The sequence below is a fragment of the Astatotilapia calliptera genome, chromosome 10 (assembly GCF_964374335.1).
Source record: "Astatotilapia calliptera chromosome 10, fAstCal68.1, whole genome shotgun sequence".
NCBI classification, from domain to species: Eukaryota; Metazoa; Chordata; class Actinopteri; order Cichliformes; family Cichlidae; genus Astatotilapia; species Astatotilapia calliptera.
The window spans coordinates 32,860,298-32,879,143 of record NC_137431.1 but is presented as its reverse complement, the minus strand read 5'-3'; the positions used below and the strand labels follow the sequence as shown (position 1 = coordinate 32,879,143).

Below are 18,846 nucleotides of genomic sequence, written 5' to 3'. Positions count from 1 at the left end.
TCTGTCAGCACAACTCTGTGGGTTTAAATTATAATAAATGTGTAAAATAAGAAGTTTTGTTAATCCATTTTTAAACTGTGGAGACAGTGTAAAAACATATTTCTACAGCAGCTGGCAAAATCAGTTCTGTCATTTACTTGTTTGCATATTACTTAATAACATTGGTATAGTATGAATGTCTAAGTCCGAGTATTTCCTGGGCTGATTCTGGCCCCTGGGCCTCATGTTTGACAAACCTGATATAGGGGGTATTCATCAGGGTAAAGATTTAAATCAACCCAAAGAGATAAGGACTGATTACATCTCCTGATTCTTTCCTTTTTTTCAAGTACATAAAGTTGTCTAAGATATTTTTTCATACTATTGTTCCTACTTTTATTTCAGTGAATTATTTTTATTTTTTAATTTATTGATCGCCACAGCTATAATTTTAGTTATTGCTTTATAATTAGCTTCCTTTAATAACCTAATGTAGTTATATGTTGTATGTACATCCTTCATGTCGATATTATTACTTTTTAGAATCCGCTAAAAGGAGCCGCTGCGGTTAAACTGTTTGAAATGGAATGAAGTAAAGAGTAAAATAAAATAATAACCGTGTTACTGGGTTTAAACTGCCGTGTGTAAACCCCGCCCTCGTGTTCCGTGTCGGTCGGAAATACGTCACGTTTCTGAAGCTAAAGATGCTCCAACTCCGCTGTGAGAGTGACTTTAACATTAAGTTGTACTCTGTGGCAAACTTTGGCCACACCTAGATCCTGTCCAAAAAAAAAAAAAAAAGCTTTATTATTTTTATTTTTATTTTTTTTACTCTTCCTCTGGTGCGTTTGTTTGTGTGTCGGCGAGTCCCGGCGGCGTAACCGGAGAAGGGCCTCACAGAGAGGGGAATGCAGGATTGCAATGGAGCACAATGCAATACAGGTAAAGCCGATGTAATTTCCAAATAAAGCCGTTTATGTCGCTGGTGGCCGGCCGTTTTTTGACCTGTTGACGTGGAGAATATTTTAAGCTAGCGTCGGCGCGGATTGAAGCCTGAATTCTGGGTTTTATTTCATTTACTTTGGCCATGTCGTATTGAGTGTTTTCTCATATCAGCCAAACCCAGGCACGGAGAGTTGCTCTGACTGCAATTACAACTTTATTCAGCCAGGCTCAACTTTTTTCTGGCTCCTAATAAATCGGTGATATTTGTATTTTTCGTGGGGGGAAACAATGGGCTGTGACACCGAGCTGTCGCCTCGTTTCCTATCCTACCCAGCCGTTAAATTCCAGTTTAATATTTCTGATATTTTCTCCGTGTTAATGATTAATTTCTTTGTGTGTCGTGTCGACAGTTTCTTCCTCCGGCTACCAACCCCCACCCACACTAACAAGAAGCACATTAGCTCAAAATAAAATTAAATTCTTGCCCTGAAAATATCAGGAAACTTTTACCCTCCTGTTTTTTTCCAGCCCCAAAGAAAAAGCAGCCGAGCTGCCATCGACATGTTCTCCATTTTTATGAGAATTAATTCCCAGCCCGACGTGATATTAGAGATTAGAAATATTTTCAGGACTAGGTGGAGCAGTGTTGCTTTTAATAGGAAGCATATTGATATTATGATCAAATCCTCCCGACATTTTGTCTCCGCTGTAATTGGCACAGTTTTAAGGAGGAATCTTATTATTGTGTGTTTGCGTGAAGGGGAACTGAAATGTGGAGTTGTTGTTTTTTTTTGGTCAAGGCTATTTCAAGTGCAAAAAAAAAATCAAAATCAAATAAAAATCGAGCGAGCAGGAAACACGCCAGAGGACACACAGCGAGGGCAGCGTGGGCTTTATAAGAAATAAAAGTCATTTATTTGGACTGAAATGCTCCATGTGTGGCGCTGCGTGGATGTAGAGATATTTAATATTCCAGTGCTGCTTGTATATTTTTACAATGTCTCTGTTTAAATATTAATTTATTGCAACACTGAGAGTTTTTCCTTCAGTGCTGAACTTGTGAGCTTTTGAATAACAGGATATACCCAAGGTCAATACTGCTCGCTTTATTTAGTTTATTTATTTATTTATGTGCAAAGCAGGAGACGTTTTTTAATTTCTCTTCCTTCCTGGGTTGAAAACAGTGTTAGAAAAAAAATCTCACTGCATTATTGTCAGAAATATCACGAGAACTGACGCAGGCATGGTGCAGATTAAGGGTTTCCATCTTAAATTCCTGTGTGTGTGTGTGTGTGTGTGTGTGTGTGTGTGTGTGTGTGTGTGTGTGTGTGTGTGTGTGCGTTTTAGACAGAGGGCTGCCTCTCACAGCTCAGATTATATTATGTGCCTCTTATTTCCCTGCCTGTGGTAGGCTGGAGCACTGCTTCAGCCCTCCCCCAGGGCCACGGGGGAAAAAAGGAAAAAGATACTGGTAGACTGGGCTACACCGGATAATGGCATGTTTATGACACAGAAAGCTCACTTCATGCTGGCATTTATCATATATTCTCACTGTAATTAACTTAAATACATGTATGCAACTAATTCAGGGGCTGAAACTGGTTCTGCAGGACTAAATACTGACTTAGTTTGAGTCCTTTTCCTGCTTGTAATTAGAGTCGGGGGACACATTGATACGAAAATGAGTCAGAAACTAATTTAAAGGTGATTTTTGTGTTTGTTGGTGTAAATGAGCTCTCCCACTCAAATGCCTGCATGTCGGTGATTGATTGGTTAGACAATGAACCCATAAAACATGCCTATGAACTAGTTTGTCTGTTACAGCTCTTTGTGTTCCCATTACTCCAAATTCCTTCAGAAAGTTTGTTGTGCGTCTTTTCCTGCCTCCATGCTTACAAAGATCTTCCCTTCATGGTTAATGAGTATTCAGCTGAGTTTACACATTAATAAAAATGAATCTGAAACAAATTTCAAGGTGATGTTTATGTTTGAACTTTGTCAGACGAGTGTCTGACTGAAGATCACTGATCGGTTGGTTATTGATCACACAAATGACCTGCAGACATTTTTGTGTTACGTTGTTGTGTTTCTTGATTGTGTTTGATCAGATATGAGCAGCATAAATGTTTACAGATGATCTTATTGGAGGAAATTATTCGCCTCCGCTGTCGATATCGATTGATCTTCAGTTTGTTAAATGTGAGCTGAACAGTGAACGTAGCTTTGCTTGCAAAGATTGTAAATTAATAGATTTGTAGAAAAATACTCAGAAACCAGTTTAAAGGTGATTTTTCTGCTAGTTTCTTTTGTTAAATGTGACCCAAAAAAGTCGATTTTTCTGTTCCCAACTAGGGCTGCCACAAACAATTATTTTGATAGTCGACTAGTCACCAATCATTTTTGCTTTTTAGTGGACTAATCAGATCATCATCCATCTGCTCTTATATAACTATCATTAGCTTACAGCTTTAAGTGTTTCAGGTGCTAACTAAAAATAAAGACAAGATGATAGTTTATTAAATTTTAATGAAATTTGCAGATTGTTTCAGTGAAGTTTAATAAACTCCTTGCTATCTAAAATATAACAGGACACCGGAGTAAATTCTCGAGCATCTCACACTTCTGATGATCAGCTGTCTGCTTGACGTTTATTCAGCTGTGTAAAAACTTTAATCTCAGCCAAACCGATTTACTCAGGAACAAATAAAATACTGAAAAAGCCAAACAATAAAATTTTTAATTTATCTAAGTGACTCATATATCATGTTTAACCTGAGTAGCGAAAGACGGCGGTGGGTTTGAAAACGATTTGCCAGGAGTCCGGTGTTCTCACGGCGCTAGTGAGCCTTGAACCCCGGCTCGCTATCGAGCTAGTGGGTAACAGACGTCTCCGAAAACGTCGGAGAGCTTTTGAAAATATGCGGTGTCCTGATAAACTGAGCAGATATTTGAGGTTTACACAGCTACATTCTCGCCTGAAAATATGTTAAACGTTTATTTTGTGACCCAGAAAGAATAATAAGAGTAACATTAAAACTAACCAGCTGCCGCCATTGTTGGAAACTAAGCTGGGCCGCGCTATGAATTCTGGGACACAGCTGCTTCTTCTTCTTCTTCTTCTTCTTCTGCTTCTTCGGGGTTTAACGGCAGCTGGCATCCTTGTACATGCAGTGCTGCCATCTTCTGTTTCAGTCCGTTATTACACTCTTAAATCCTGCCACTTATTCCTGCGTCTTTTGTGATCTTACAAAGCTTCAAACGACGCGTCGACTATTAAATCAGTCGTCGACGATTTTGATAGTCGACGTAATCGTGGCAGCCCTATTCCCAAGTGTAAAAACAATGATCTCATTGATAAAAGAAGTCGTTTATATTTCTGTGCTGTGTTCACTTTACTCAGATTTCCAATCTAAAGTTATCATTTCATGGATTCATTGATTAGGAGAGCCTCAAACATTTTGATGAACAATTAGTCAGAACTTAACCAACCCAGCGTTGAACTTGTGAGTAAATAGAATTTCTTTATGTATTTAAACGTATATAAAAGTCAAGACATCTGAGATGAATTGATTTAGATCCTGGAAGGAAATGAACGAGCGCTGATACCGATTTGTCTGCGTGGGGCAGCTGTGTGTTAAACGTGAGCTGAAGAGAAAAGCTGTTACTTTGTTGGGTTTTTGCTTTTTCTGCCATTTAAATCTTTTAAACTAAATTGCTCAGTGAGTCATTTGGTTCGTAGATTAGCAGCTGAACACGAATCAAACAAATGTGATGGTGATCTTTAAGGTCAAAATGTACGTTTCTTTCTTATGTGTTTGAGTAATAACCTGAGTAATAAGTACATAGATGACAAAAATACAACTTACTATCTCTACTTGGACACATTTTAATAACTAAAATGATGATCCAACATTAAACTAAGTGTTGTGTTGGTCCTCAGATGATAAATCAGAAGCACAGCAGGGTACGGTTACGTGTTTACTTAAAAATGACTTTTATTTCTCAAAATATCTGAATATAGGCTCCTGAATGATTACTGGTGTGTTATATTTATAATATAGCAAATATCGTGGTTTAAATATCTGCAGCTGCGTTGCTAACAGTGAGTGGATTTATGGTTAGTAGATTATCAGAAAATGATTTGGTCATTTTTAAGGTTAAACTTTGTGGACGTGGAGCTGAAAAGTAAATTTTCTCAATAAAAATGAGATTTGTGCTTAAATTTCCAGTTTGTATGAATGACTCGCATCACAATTTAAGCAAGAAAATCCTCTTATTTCCAGCTTAATTAAATTTATGGTTCTCCTATTCAGTCTCCACAAAGCACCACTGATTCACTAAAACACAAATTTTGATGACCAACAAATCAAAAGTTTGTTTTTCAGCTCGTCGGGTTTGAACGGAACATTTCTGGTTTTCCTGCTCGCACGTGTAGAGACTCCGAGACGTCTCAGATCATTTGATTTGGGTCACAAATAATCAGCAGAGTTGAGTTTTGCCCGTGTATGGTTTTAAAGTTTCTCCTCCTGTGTCAGCGTGAGATGATTTGTGGTTATGTCTTAGCTTGCTGTACTTTTGTTTTTTCCTGCCCATACCTGCACATATCTACAACTCCAGGGATTAACGCAGTAGTCGTAGGATTAGTTGCTGGGCTTGTTTTTCTGTAGCTTGAACTAAATTTCTTACTTCCTTTATTTTTTCCTTTGTGTATTAAGAAAATAAAGTTTCATGGATGAATGGAGCAGGGTATGGACAGAAGATAACCCAGTCCTGTTTCTCATTATTGTCTAACTGCTCACCAAGAATCATCCACATTTTCGTTTCTGGCTTGTTGAAATTTGAGCTCAGTGGTATTTGTTCTTGTTTTTTACAGCTCTTATATCCACAGACATCTACACCCTCAGGGTTAATTGATTAGTCGACAACAGAGGAGTGAAAAAGTAGCAGTTTTAACGACTCATTTACAATCACTAAGCAAAAATATAATCCCAGCTCTCTGAGTGTTAGCTGAGCAGTCGTTTTGATCCTGTTATCTTTGTTTTCCTGCTCGTTTGGCTGTAAAAGGTTCGATCTCTACAAATAATCTGCTTAATCGATTTACCAAACAAGCTGATAACAATATTTCGTCAATACATCAGCGTTTGTTCATGGAAAAAATCCCAATTTTTTATTTTCATCTTGTGGTTTGTTGTTTTTCTCTGCTTGAATATTTCTGCTGCATTTTCTTATTGATCTGCCAACAATATTGATGATTCATTGATTTGTTGGACGACTATAAGTTAATTTTTCATTTCCTGACTAAACACATTTACAATTTTTCAGCTGAGCTTCTTAGCTGAAAAATGTGTTTAGTAATATAATTTTTGATAAATTAATTTGATAATTTGATCCAGATTTTATTTTTTTAAATAATAAATACAAAATCAGTTTGGCTCCAGCTCTCAGATGTGAATATTTACTGACATTTGTTCCAGTCTTATTATATATTAAAGGTCATGTCTGAGGTTTAATTAACTGTCACTTTTATTACACTTATATACACGTATATGTATAAAAAAGCTGATTATTGTGTTTGTAAAAGTGCATTGAAACCTTTAACATGCTTTTATTATTCCTGGGAATGATCGTTTCTCTTTTTCCAAACCATATCTCTCATATTTGTGACTGATATGTACGTCTGTAGCACTGAATGCACATCACCCGAGCTGTAACTGTTTATTAGTCCTGTACAGGAAATTTTGAGTCAATTATTAGCCAATAATCCATCAATGACTAACCAAATTATTCACTTAATTTTATGATATTACAGTATTATTTTCTTAATTTTATAAAGCACAGCATACGTTTCTTTATGGTAAAAACCAGAATTGAGGTCAGTATTTCGCAATAACACTAACTGTGGATCTGTGGATTCGATGGGTTGGTTTTTATAAGCCTGTCTTTCATACAGAAGATCCAAAAGATCCATAAACCTTTGTTATAATCCAAGAAAAATAAAAAAAACTAAACTAAAAATGTGATATTGAGGAAACTGATGAGGAAATAAAATAATGGGATGGAAAAAGTCGTCATTTCAGTCGCTGTCAGACGTTCACGATCACGTCCTCCATACTTTTCTGCTCATTCTGGGTATTTGTGTCAGACTTTACAAGACTTCACAGCGTTCTTACCCTCCTTCATTTTTATGTCCTTAATCTGGTTTGTTGTTGTGCTTGAAGAGTTCATGTCTGTGTTTAGCAGTCTGCACAACGTTTGGGAACATTTTGTGGGAACTCGGTCTCTTCCTGCCATCTTGAATATGTCGAATATTAATCTCAATTTTGCATTTTCTTCATCGTCATCTCGTTCTCTCGTCAGATATTGTGCTCTATTAAGAGCTGAAACTCGTGTGTCTAATATTTAGGTTGTTTCAATCGGTGCTTTCACAAAAATCGCAGTAACGATATTATCGTGATATCTAAAGATTTTTTATTTTTTTGCAACATAAATAAAATTGTGAAATGAACATTTTTCACCTGATATCTGAACCTATTAACTGTCAACACGTTTCAATCTGACCGTCAGTATCGCAGAAACCTTTGAGTGGAGACCTACAGATTTACCATACTGACTGTAATGACATGACGAAGTTGTGACGTGTTTGAACAACATGTAAAATGAATAGTAAATTAAAATCATATAAACATATGTTGTGACATTAATGACGAATTATCAGTACATAGAAGATTTAATACCCAACATGTTCCTTGTAGCGTGTCGGACACCCAAACCCTTTCTTACCCCCACGTTGTTCCCACCAGGAAGATGAGTCATAAGTTTGGTGCTCAGCTACAAATCTAAACCTGCTTCAACACTTTGATATGAATCTGGTGTTTTTGCATTATAATGCTAATAATTAAATACAATTTTAACTTAACTTAAGAATCTCTTACTTTTTTGACATAATATTGAGCTTTGATTTTGTTTTTCTTTTAGTTATTGACATTTTTTAAAATGTAATTTGAAGTCGGATTGACTCGTCGATATTTAATCTCATAATAGTGTTTTTATCATTACGAATAAACCCAAAACATTCTTACAGTGACCCAATAAATATCATTTAGGATTTTAGATCAAATATGTATGTGGCATGTTTCTAGTTGTATGTTGTTATTACAGGTTAAAAATGCATATTTATAGCAGTCATGAGACTCAGTATTCAGTGCGTAGTGTATTATTATTATACCACTCATTTAATGTAGAGTATTAAGTGAGTGCTTTACAGAAGTGTCTGTTACTGAGATGACGTTGTTGCGGTCCTTAATGAACCTGCTTAAAGCTGAAACTGTTGCATCTTTATTAGGACGGAGAAAATCTGGTTGTTGTTGCTTCTTCTGGGGTGATTTTCATCTAAATGTAATGTTTCCATCTTTGATGAGTATCATTTTATAAACACATCAGTTTTATGGCAGCTTTGAGGCTTGTTAATGTCAATAATGTTCCCACGTCACTCTGACTCATTTAAAATTAAAACTTTACTCTGTTGCTTCTTCACTTGGACGTCAAACCCGTGTTTCTGTGACTGTCTGCATGTCTGACGGTTTATTTTTCCTCTGTAGTGTTTTAATAATTGTCCTCTGGGGCCGCGCTGCTGCTGTAATTGTGCAGTATTCGTCTCCAGTGATCTTACATGTGTTTTATTCTTGTATGTTGCAATGTTTCCACGGTGACGCTGTGTTTTATTTAATCTCCTGCGGTTCTGTAATTTCAGTTCCTATAGCTGAGTTTTTCTGACATTCAGCAGCGGCGACCTTGTGCTGCTGCAGCAGCAGAACACTGTTAATATAAAACTCTGTTTTCGTGAGTCTGCTGAGTTCCACGGTGACGTAGTTAAATGTCATCCGCTGTCTGCTTTTACATTGTGGTGCTGTTAGTGTTGCTACCTGACTCCATGTGTAGCTGATATGTATATTTTCTGCTCTATCTTTCTAAAAATTGATCCTGGGCCAGCTGCAGCTGGTCTGCAGAGCTGCAGCAGCGGGTGGGGGAGGGCTGCTGGTGGTGGTGGGATAAATGGGGGAGGGCGTTCTGGGTGGGGTAGGGTGGGGGTTGTGGATAATCAACAGAAGAGTGGGAATTTGTGAATATTCAGGGTGAAGGAGGAGGTGAAACGTCACAGCGGCTACAGGCCGAACAGGAAGGACTGGTTGAAGTTTGGGAGCAGAGTCTCCTCTGTGCTGATCCTGCTGTGGAAAGAGCAGAAAATGAACTCGATTTTATTTTGTGAATCTTCGATCATGAGTAAATGGAGAGCAGCTGCACGGCCCGCCACACCCTGAGCTTATACACTGAGCTCTCTTTATTTTTATGTGGATAAGAGGCTGGGTGAATGTGACCTCTGCCTGATTTATTTCAATTCACGCAATGTGGAAAAAACTCCAAACCACCCAACTCTCTGCTGTTCCCTTTAATATCAGGACTTCAGTAGTTGGTGGACTCAAAGTTTAGCTCTACAACAGAAACTTGGTCCCAAATATTTAAAGATTATTTTTTTTAAATGACCAATTTCCTCTTTCTTCTTCTATCTTAAAGTTCGTATCATACTTTACAGGGACTAGTTTGCAAGTTTAAAGAATATATATACACATATGCACACATACACATATATGACGTAATCTGTGTCTTCCTGGTATCTGACTTTTAATATATTAACATAATCCTGCTTTTAAACAAATGTTCAAAGTATATTTAAAGTTAGGTTTTACACTTCTGTTGCCTTTCTCATGCACCTCATACTGTTTTTAACACTGAAGTGAATTCGATTGATCAGTTTTCTCCCTTTTCCTGTCTGTATAATGTTAAAAACAAACACGTATGGCTGTCACAAGTCACTAGTATTAATAAGTAAGTCCCAAATAATTGTGTTAAAGAGTTTGGTGGTGCGTGTGCTTTTTTGTTTTTTTGTTAGTGTTGATTGATCAAACTTTTTAAAGGCCTCTGTAGATGTTTATATAACCCTACAATTCAATTTGCTGTAATGATCAATATTTCAATATTTAGTCAGTGATATTAAGGGAAACTTGGTGCTTTGATCATAATTAATCAGCCTAAAATTTTCCCAAAAGGTTCCATAATACTTATTTAGGAAATTCACCGACTTTTTGATATACTTCGATGTTACTCACTTGATATTCATTAATCCAGTTTATGAGACTCTTGAAGTGTATTTGTGATGATATTTGTCTTAGACATTCTAATCTTCTTCTTATGTTTGTATATAATACTATAAATACAAATTTAGTGAGAGACTCAGCTAAAATGTGAAGTGTATTGTAATACTGTAATTTCCTTCACAGGGTTAACTTAAAAATTACAAGATTAACTGAAAATTCATTAGAAACGTTTCTTTTTTCCCATTGCTTAATTTTTTTATTATGTTTTTGTGGGGTATTAACATATAAAATTAAGTTGATCATCAAGAGAAGCTGTCAGCTGTCATAGGGCGAGAGGCGGGGTCCACCTTGGACAGGTCGCCAGTCTGTCGCAGGGCCAACACACAGGGACAGACAACCATTCGTACTCACATTCACTCGCACATTCACACCTAGTGGCCATTTGGATTATCCAATTAACCTATCCCCACAAGAGAAGTAATTTAACAATGAAAAGACAAGTTAACTATACTCCAGTATTATATTAAATACTGTTAAATATTGATTAAATACAGAAACCTTGATATTAATATTATGCTTACTGGCTAACTGGCCCAATGTTTGCTGTTACTGTAGAAAGTTATTTCTCTCGTTACTCATCTCTAAAGTCAATACTGTTAACCTGGTATCATGGAGCACGTTAGCTCCTGAAGGGATTTTGGCAAAAACACAAAAAGACTACAGCTGCAGCTAGCTCTCAGTTCTGTTATTGGTGATGCTGGTAAACTAGCTGAATATGGTGCTGGTTATTTGGTAAAGTTAGCTGATACAAAGACAATTATAAAATGAAAAGCTAAGTTATTAGATTACCTCTGGGAGCTTACACTAATTTGTTGACTTGAAAAAGCTTAGCTCATAAAAAATAGGTATTAATTAACACTAGCTTGCCTGCTAACATTAGCCAGAAGAAAGCTAGCTCAGGGTTGGATTTTTATCATAAAGACTGAACACTGCCTTTATAAACTGATGATAGTTTTCTCCTGGTGAAAATCATTTTTACTTTTCACCAGATTAGCTTCAGAAAACGAATGTTGGCTAATTTGGCTAATGTTGGCTAACCTTAGCTTCAGTGCTAATGCAGACTTTAGCATCTCTAAAATTAGACCTAGCTTGTGGATCTGAGAAGTGAAGCCAATATGGAAGTTGTTATAATTATTTAATAATATTAATATAAAAAAATACTTTATTTTGTTGTTGTTGTTTTTTTCAAGCTTAAATATTTTAAATGTTTTTTGTTTTTGTTTTTTTAAGTTTATTAATAATTTAACCCTTTAAAACCAGTCAGAGCGGGCATGCTCAATTGTGCCTAACTATTTTTAAATCTCTGTAGAACAATACTTTTTTTTGCATTTGAAACTGGAGGAGTTATACTTACATCTTATGCATTCAGCTTGTCCTCGGTCACGGTTTCCTTCCACACATAGCTTTGCAAAAACTGCATTAAAAAGCACTTGCAGCAACAAAAACATAATATTCCAGAAACACACTTTGCCGATAAGATCAGCTGTTCATAACACTTCCTACTTTGGAATAGACGTCAGCGCGAACTATCGCATGTCCGTCATTACCTGCGCGAAACCGGAAGTGACGTCATTTTCCCGGAAAATGTAGCTTTTTACATTCAGGGACTGCTTTTCTGTTTAGTTTCTGGGATGCTTAGAACTCAAATTGCACTGCTGGAAACTGTTTATTATGATGCATATGCTGGTTTTTTGGGGTTTTTTGTTTTTTTTTGTTGCAAATTTGCATTATAATATTTATTTTCGTTTTTCCTGCAGCATATAAAAATTGGTGTATCTCAAAAATAAAACTATGAAAACATTCAAATTTCCTGTTGTTAGAAACTATTTTGTGCAACTTTTTTGTATTTACAATTTTGAGGGATAAACAAAAACTATTTAAAAATTTTTTGTAGTTTATTGCACTTTTTTGCAAACTATGGACTTAATGCATACATATTATTAAAATTTGGGCTATAACGCTTGCATTGGTGTATAGCAACTAGGGCTGGGCGATATGACCCAAAATTCATATCTCGATTTTTTTTAGCTGGATGGCGATATAAGATATATATCTCGATTTTTTTTTTTAAAGCCATAAGTTAAGAACAAAAAGAGAGTTCTTAGTCACACTGTGTCCCAGATGTCACACGGGCACTTTTATTTATATACAGCGTAGATGTACATGAAGAAATTACTCAAAAATAAATTATCAGCATTTATTAAATAATCATGGTCCATAAATAAAAGAAAACAATGTTGTTTTTGTGCATAACAAAAAGCTCACAATTGTGCAGTCAAAATGTAAACTAACAGACGCTGAGCATAATAACAAAGAGACAGATTTCACAGCTGCACCACGTCTCTGAACAGGTGCCGTTTGTGGTCCTTATACACACACAGTACGGTAATATTACGTTGAAGCACAGTACGTATCACTCCGCGAGGCTCCTCCCCGGTAGCCGTAATCCTCCGACAATCCATCAAGCGGTGCAGCTCCGTAGCTTAGCAAAGTCATGTTAAAACATTTTTTGACAGATTGCCGAGCGCTGTGTACCACATAAAATCGGTTCGCGGTCAGTAAGCACAACCAGAATTCATACATAAGGCGCACTGTCGATTTTTGAGAAAATGAAAGGATTTTAGGCCGTGCAGCCCCTCCTGGCTGCATGTCGTTAGCGCGGTTAGCACGGTTAGCTCGCTAACACGTTGACGCCGTCCAGCCCCACGCACGGTAACTCGCTAACGGAGATTTTCCGCTTTCATCTTGTCATTGCCTGCAGGTGAAGTTATGGGGGAGGCGGAGTTGTGTTCAGTGAAGGAGAGGCGAGGCCGAGTAACGTTGCGTAGAGACAAAAGTGGACGAAAGAGAGGTATACCTGCGGCTCCACGAGTTTAATTATAACGTAACATAGACTATATCGATATAAACGATATTGTCACATCTTATATCTCGTATGAAAATATATCGATATTTTTAAAAAACTCGATATATCGCCCAGCCCTAATAGCAACTTGAAATGCTCCGAAAAAATTACACTACAGCATGCAAAAATATAAAGATAAGCTCTGGCGGACTTGGTTCTGTGGTAGGTCTTAAAAGGTTAATTATTGAAAATGGAATCGGAGAATTTGAAGCTTTCATGAACCAGCACGTGTCCACACCCACGTAGCCAAAAATAGCTGAAAGTGTGTTAAATCAACATTGTAGTGGCGGCTTTTATAGAGTCAACTCTGGATTCCTACACTGATGTTTTACTTTTTGTAGTTTTCTGAACCCTCAGTTATAATTGACGCAATGTTGAAATCCCAACAGGCTTTCAACTGAAACATTACATTAGCTGAACTTCAGATAATGGCAGTTATATAAAAATGTCTAATAGTGACCACAAATCTATAAAATGTATCAATGTATGCCCATAATTTCTGAAAATATACATAAAATTCTATATAACTGGTTTCTAAGAATAATAATATGAAATAATTGAATGCTTACCCAGAGGAGGTCCATGTGGTGCCGTAATGACGACTAATGCAAACTCATCTGCCCGTCAACTATAAATCAGTTACTGGTATCACCTGGTCGGCTATAAATGGACGATCAGGGCAGCTGTGACTCATTGTTATTCCAGTGTCACTGTCTGTTGATCCAACAGTTATTTAGCACAGATTCCAGCCATAATGATGAAAAGTAAACATTGTGCACAGACGCACACACATAGATCTATAGCTGTGGGTCAGTCACATAATTGTTGCAGCTGTAACGTGAGTATTTTGGGGCTTTAAACAGGAAGCTCATATGAAATCATTTTAATACAGGATGCTGACAGTTTGTTGTTGAAAACAACTGCAGATTATTTATTATCGGAAGCATCCACAGCCTTGTTTCTGTCAGGGAGAAATGTTTGCTGAATATTTCAGGTCGTTTGCAGCTTTCATGCTGCAGCTGTGGGGAGTATATTAGGTTTCATTCAAAGCTGTTGTAGATATTCGTTTTTTTCTGGCCTGTAGCTCTGAGCGGGGATCACAGAGCGGTGGAGGCTGGATGATGGATTCAGTATCAGCAAACAGCAGCATTTGTTTTCTTTTTTTGGTTTTTTACAGCTGCAGTATTTTCCACGCAGTGCTGTAAAATCTAGATCAGCATGTCTGCTGCGTTCTACATAAAACAGCATGCGTGCATTTTCCTTTCATTTTATCATCCTGCTGTTTTTAAAGATTTACGTCTTCGGGAACCAGCAGCGCCAAGAGGCACACAAACAGAAAGTGTTGCGAAACACACACACACACGTTATTGGATCTGGTCTTTTTTGGTGACGGCCACAGCAATATATAAGTAATCTTTGAATACACTCATGCTTTCATGGAAACTCCTGTGTGATCTTTTTCATGATGATTTTTTTAAAACAACATCTGAGGAGAAATGTGTTCAAACTAGAGCTGAAATAAATCTCCCAAACTGAGACTCCAAAGCAGCTACGCCTCTAATAAATCACAATATATGCAGGAAATGGACGTTCATACCAAGTTAGCGGGGCCGTTTAAGCAGATATTCTCACATAAGTAGTGCTTGTCCCTGTTCTGTGATATTAAGCTGCTCACATTTATACTTACAATTATCATTGTGAGTGTTTCAGTGGATGATGGCTAAAGGAGCAGGTGCTAACTGGGCCTAAAACGAGCTAACAGAAGCTGCTGAGCGCTAACGAGGCGCTGCCTAATTTAGAAGTAGAAGACTCGGGTTAGGCAGGAATGCAGCCTTTAAACAAACAGTCAGCATTCAAAATGGAGAAAATGTTTCACCGTGTGCATCGTCATCTTCTGCACATCAAAATACTTGTTTGTCATGTATCTGCTGTTTGTTCTGCGACATGTTACATGCTGCTGACTTTCACCTGAAAGTCCAGCTGCAGCCATCAAGCAATCTAAAATCTCCGTCTGCAGTGGTGATGCAGGTTATTTAAAATCGAATAATTAGAGACGTCTCGGTCTCGCCTGTCTTTATCCAGTGTGTTTCAGACATGATGGATTTGTTGTTTGGGACCAGATGTAGTGCAGTGCCGCGTTTAAGGACATGTAACACACACAGGCACATTTCTGAGTCATTCATTGACACTGATGCGTTCCCAATGCCTCTTAAACATCAGGTTTGACCCCCCGCTGCATAAATGTAGCCCTGAAATCAGCTGCCAGCTCTTTAAAATTCCTTTAAAAAACAACACTTTGGTCTGATGCTTAAAGATGGAAATATGTTAATTTACTTTGTGTTTGGTTTTCTGCGACATGTGACCTGAATCATTCGTTCAATTAAGGAATCCATTCTACATCGTGCTAATCCCACTTCCTACTTCCTGTCACAGCGCTCATGAGTGAGGCCTCAGTAAACAGCAGTGAAAGGAGCTCAGCAGTTAAAATAATAATGATAACCGCTCACTTCTACACAAAAAGTGCAGTTTAAAGAAGCACTCGCATCCTTTTTCTCACCGTGAAGCTTTTTGCCCATCAAACACTAGCCGTCTGCTAACGCGTGCTGATTGGTCGGTTAAGGATTTACCACAGCACACCCTCGCTCGATGATAAATAGGTTTTGCTATGCCTATAACATCTAACAGAAGCATCCAGGTGTGTGGACGAGGCAGATTTGGGATGGTTGAAGGTCACAGAGGTTCTCCGCTTCTGCTCGCTTCACGCGTTAAACCAAAATGGCGGCTGCAGTAAAGCGGGTTAAGGTGCTGTGATGTCGCTAATGCGAGCTAAAAACAATAAAGATTTTCATTTAAACTTCAAACAGTTTCTATCAAAAACACAGAAAAACAGATAAAGTGTTGAAAACAGGTTTATTTTGATGTGTTTAGGGGACATCTGTAAATTGCAGCTTCACTCTGTTGGACAAAGAAAAGTTTACACCAACTATTCTTTTCTACATTGTGACCTGTAACAGAATAAAATATTTATTTTTAGAATGGATTCATTAAACATCTGACATATCAACACTATGCATCTGTTATAGGCTCGTGTCAAGCATTTAGATTTGTTTGACAGTTTTTATAACGATGACTTTGTCAGTGGAGAAAGTAATAGTTTGTATATAGTATACGTAGTTGTGGTTACATCAGAAGCCCACTTCTGCAAAACGTCTCTGTGATCTTAATAAAAATAACGTGACCTGAAGCTAAAACCTGAACTGAAACTTTGATCAGAAGCGTGTGAGCCGGAGTTTCCTTTGTCCAATGCGCTAACACGTCTTTGAATGAGGCACTCTGAAGCAACTTTAAGCCAAAAAGCCGATTGGAAACATGTTTTTTCATATGAATATTTATGTTCTGAATTGAGTCGAGGTTGTTGGTGCACGTTTCCTTTTCCTGTGGGTTTATCGTGTGGAATAATCACACAGTCTGCTGACTGAAGCTGTGGCCCAGGATCCAAAATGGCAGCGCAGGGCCCTCCTGACGGGCACAGATCCGGTGGAGTTGCCTCCTTCGGTTTCCGAGGCGTGTTTGGGTTTTGTCGTTTCAGCTCTGGGTCTCTCACACAAAAACAAAAACGGTGAAATCAAAGCTGTGGGATTCTTCGCCCGGCGGCGGGGACAGTGTTGGCTTTCAGATGCATGAACGTGCTCCAGGTGTGCTCGATTTATTGTTCCCGTCGTGTAAACACCCACGAACAGTGAGGGGTCGGCTAAGTGGGCGGTAAGACGTATATTAAATGCTTATTAACAGCTTATTAATGTACATTAAGCGGATAATGGTGCGATTCTTTACTGTACTGTAACAGAAGGTGGTTTCTGCTTCATTTAGATCACGTTATGTATATTTAATGACATTAAAGATTCAGTGAGACATGGAAGGTTGGCAAAAGAAATGAGGAGACGTGGTCATGATGTCCTGGAGAAAATCTCTCGTACTAATCAGAGACTTCATGTGCAGGGAGTTTTCAGCTTTCTTTGCCTAAATTAGAAACATCCTGTCTCAGACAGGAAACATAGTCGTGCATTTGTTATTTCCAGGCCGGACTATTGTAATTCCTTATCAGACGGCTCTAAAAACTTCCAGCTCATCCAGGATGAATTGTGCCAGGACTGCAGGCGTGGCGTTCTCGGGTTTTCCATCTGTCTGTTTAGACGTTAACAATGGTGGATGTTCACATTAAACATGGTTATAGTTTCAGATAATGAGGTCAGCGTGTGAACGTTTAATTCCCGTGAGCCAAACACTCGGCTCCGAACTGTGTGATTTTTACAGAGATGAGGGGATTTCCCAAAGGTGTTCATCTCCGGCTGTTGTACGCGGTGAACTCCGCCTCTCGCCACGTGATGGTTTAGATTAGCTCCACCCCTCCCACCACCCTGAAAGAGTTTAAAGGTGCAATAGGTAATTTTTTAGGTTATTTAATAGATAAAAAATAAATATTTAACTCATAAATCATGTAGTTGCATGTAATACATGTTTGAACAAACTGATGCATTGTCATAAACTTAAAGCGGGTTTGTGGATTGTGGAAGCCGCCATGTTGTCCCACCATATTTGAACACAGCGGCTGTGAAGAGCATCTCTTTCCTGACTAGCTCGGTCTGAGTGGAGACAGAGGCTAACAGCAGCTAACTGCTGCAGAAATGGCAGCGCTTACCAACAGTTCAGCCTGTCCTCAAAAACTCAGCGACGCGTCATCAGAAATGAGTTTGTCTGAATCACGTGACTCCTGTCAGACTGACGGTGTTGGCCGGGCGCTTCTCACCCAGCATTGTCAGCTGAGGTAAACGTTCAAACGTTACCCACTGAAACTTAAGAAGTGTCTGGACTTCCTGTGTCACGGGGGAGTCCACAATCTGCTGTAAATTTCATGGTTTAAACAGTTTTTATATCATATACGGGCCGGTGGTACCAGGGTCCGGCAGCCTCGCCTCCGTCGGTGCGCCCCAGGGCGGCTGTGGCTACAACGTAGCTGCCATCACCAGTGTGTGGATGTGTGTGTGACTGGATGTGTAAAGCCCTTTGAGGTCCTTAGGGACTAGTAAAGCGCTATTCAAATACAGGCCGTTTCCCATATAAATATCATATAACTGATAATGTGGCTGAACTGGGAAAAGTCTGCACTTCTGTCCTTTCACCAGTGCTAACGCCTGCTGATTGGTCAGGTAAAGATTTACATTGGTGAGCGGCGCTTCTTTACAAAGGATGACTGTGTGTGCAGTTAAAGCCCAACAGAAAGTTCAGTGTGCTGGTTTTGTTGGTTGAAGGTAACTGAAATCCTCCACAGCTGCTGGCTTCCTGCCCCAAATCAAAATGGCGGCTGCTGTGACATCCTGTATATTCCAAGGACACTTGCCTAAAATCTAGAATATATTTATTTATTTAACTTGATCTATTTTCTCAGACACTTAAACCACAAAGATTTGCAGAATAAAAAAGTTTATCACAGAATTGACTTTGATGTTCTACAGCTGAGATCCTGACACGACCGAATGAGGGGTTTCCTGTCTCTGTGACATCACACAGAGCTAAAAAATGCTAGAAACTCAGCCCTTCTTTCTGTTTTCAAAGTTTTCAAAACAGGAAGTGCAGAGATTAGGTGTTTGTAAGTATTTAGAAGTTCTCTGGCCCCGCCCCCTCCTTTTTTACGAGGGGGAGCCAGTAAGATTTGACCCGAACACAACAGGAAAGTTAAAAGAGAAGCAGAAGCTTAAGTGGCTTCTTTCAGGACAGTACAATAAGACAAAGGAGGATTATTTCAAA

General features: G+C 38.4%; 1 protein-coding gene across 1 annotated transcript in view; it reads left to right on the top strand.

The window, feature by feature from the left end:
• Positions 1 to 650: 650 nt before the first annotated feature.
• LOC113030218 (uncharacterized) overlaps positions 651 to 18,846 on the top strand; it is a 41,246-nt gene continuing 23,050 nt past the window's right edge. The window contains exon 1 of the mRNA XM_026181425.2: positions 651 to 921. Coding sequence (XP_026037210.1) covers positions 901 to 921 — 21 coding nt within the window. The 5' untranslated portion in view covers positions 651 to 900. The remainder of the gene's footprint in view (positions 922 to 18,846) is intronic.